The sequence below is a fragment of the Colobus angolensis genome, unplaced genomic scaffold, assembly GCF_000951035.1.
Source record: "Colobus angolensis palliatus isolate OR3802 unplaced genomic scaffold, Cang.pa_1.0 Scaffold563, whole genome shotgun sequence".
NCBI lineage: Eukaryota > Metazoa > Chordata > Mammalia > Primates > Cercopithecidae > Colobus > Colobus angolensis.
In genome coordinates, this window is record NW_012119188.1 from 15,964 (window position 1) to 18,302 (window position 2,339).

The 2,339-nt window shown below is 59.6% G+C and overlaps 1 protein-coding gene across 1 annotated transcript in view; it reads left to right on the plus strand.

The window, feature by feature from the left end:
- The window catches only part of LOC105525897 (trinucleotide repeat-containing gene 18 protein-like), a gene marked incomplete at its 5' end in the record, with an annotated part of 87,204 nt that overhangs the window by 11,846 nt on the left and 73,019 nt on the right, over positions 1–2,339 (plus strand). The window contains one exon of the mRNA XM_011961688.1: positions 329–519. Within this exon, the coding sequence (XP_011817078.1) occupies positions 329–519 (191 nt within the window). The remainder of the gene's footprint in view (positions 1–328; positions 520–2,339) is intronic.

A 2,339-nucleotide genomic window follows, 5' to 3' on the forward strand; every position in this document is an offset into this window, starting at 1 on the left:
AAGACAGCTGGGAGGGGCCGGAGAAGGCGTTCCCTGGGTCCTCCCAGCGGCCCCCTTACACGTCTGCATGCTGACCTGCTCTGGTTGTCAGGCTGTGGGGACATCCCATCCTGGGTGTGGACAGGGCTGTGTTCCTGGGCCTGGGGTGCATACGTGGCCTATGGAGGACAGGACAAGCTTCCTGCCCGTAGGGGGCAGCCGGGGCCCTGCAGAGCCCAGCTCCCCGCTGTGTGGGTGGCCCCTCTCTGGCCTCCGCTTCCCCTCTGTAAATAGGCATGGTGGTGCAGCATCAGGCCGCAGGTGCAGCACACTGTCTGTGTCCCCGCAGCGGAGCTGATGGAGCGGGCCACCGTGCCACCCCTCTGGCCTGCCCTGTACCCGCCAGGCCGCAGCCCTCTGCACCATGCACAGCAGCTGCAGCTCTTCTCGCAGCAGCACTTCCTGCGGCAGCAGGAGTTCCTGTACCTGCAGCAGCAGGCGGCCCAGGCCTTGGAACTGCAGAGGAGCGCCCAGCTGGTGGTGAGTCGGGGAGGATGAGGCACACTCCCTCTGGGGGCCCCATGGGTGATGAGGCAGACGAGTCAGCCAGCAGAAACTCCAGACAGTTACAGGGAGGGAGAAAACAGCAGAGGGGCAGGTGGTCAGGGAGGGCTTCCTGGTGGAGGCAGCACTGGAACAGAGACCTGGAACCGTCTGTGGAAGAGCTCTCCAGGCAGAGGGAGCTGTGAACAGAGGTAGATGGAGCCTGGAAGGGCAGGGTGCAGGAACAAGGGGGAAACCAAGGCAGAGAGGTGGCCTTGGGGACTGGGGAAGGGTGATTGGACGCTGAAGGAGTCCAGTGGGCTCCCGCTGTTGCCTGAGCCCAGCCTGGCCTCTTCTCTCCAGGTGGCCCCTCGGAGAGGCACAAGGAGGCCTGGCCAGCTGTCTCCTGATGGCATGGTCCCATAAGATAGGGTACAGGAAGAGTCTGCTCTGGAGGAGTCGGCCCAGGTGGTACATACAGCAAGGAGCTCTCAGAGCCCGAGCCCCAGTTCTGAATCTTAGCTCTGTCAGGCCTGGGTGTGTGCTCATGGGGAAGTACCTTTACTTCTCTGGGCTTCAAGTTTCCTCTCCTAGAAACAGATGCTAGCGTTGTGTAGTCCTTGGGTTGCTAAATGTAACTGTTTCGTAATTGGGAGAGTGGCCTGTCTTGGAGTGCTTCATCCTGGTGTTTTTTGTTTGTTTGTGCAGTTTTTTTGAAGTGGAGTCTTGCTCTGTTGCCCAGGCTGGAGTGCAGCGGTGCGATCTCGGGTCACTGCAACCTCTACCTCCTGGGTTCAAACGATTCTCCTGCCTCAGCCTCCCGAGTAGCTGCAATTACAGGCGCATGCTGTCTTGCATGGCTAATTTTTTTTTTTTTTTGAGATGGAGTTTCGCTCTTGTTGCCCAGGCTGGAGTGCAATGGCGTGATCTCAGCTCACTGCAACCTCCGCCTCCCAGGTTCAAGCGATTGTCCTGCCTCAGCCTCCAAGTAGCTGAGATTACAGGCGCACGCCACCATGCCCGGCTAATTTTTGAATTTTTAGTAGAGACGGATTTCACCATGTTGGTCAGGCTGGTCTCGAACTTCTGACTTCAGGTGATCCATCCGCCTTGGCCTCCCAAAGCGCTGGGATTACAGGTGTGAGCCACCATGCCCGGTGTGCGCCACCACGCCCGGCGTGCGTGGCTCATTTTGTTTGGTATTTTTAGTAGAGACGGGGTTTCACCATGTTGGCCAGGCTGTTCTTAAATTCCTGACCTCAGGGGATCCACCTGCCTTGGCCTCCCAAAGTGCTGGGATTACAGGTGTGAGCCACCGTGCCTGGCCCCCCAGTGTGTTTTGTGTATTGACTGACCAGCCCAGGTATGCATTGGTGGTCATGGAGCCAACTCCCTCCCATTTCCTCATAAAAGACACGCCTGGGCTCCTCCTGCCCACTTTGGGGCATTGTGAGACCGTAAAATGATGATGCAGTGAAGCAGGAAGGTAGAGCAGGTAGTGAGCACTCCATGAAGGCATCTGTCCCAATGCCATCGAGGGGTGGCCCCCCTGCCCTGACTGTGAGGGTCCCTGCAGGGCCGGGGCCCTGGTGGAGGTCCCCCATCAGCCCTGGTCCAAAGGGGCCCACCAGAGCTCCTCACCCCCAGCCCTGCCTTTTGGGCTTCTGCATGGAATGCTGTGCTTATGACACATGGACTGGGATGGAATGTCCGTCTCCAGCCTGGGAGGGGGTGGGCAGCCTGGACCCCAGGCCCTGCGTGAGGTTCTCCTCAGGCTGGGGGACCCTGGAGGGGGACAGGGCAGGTGCGGGGGTGGG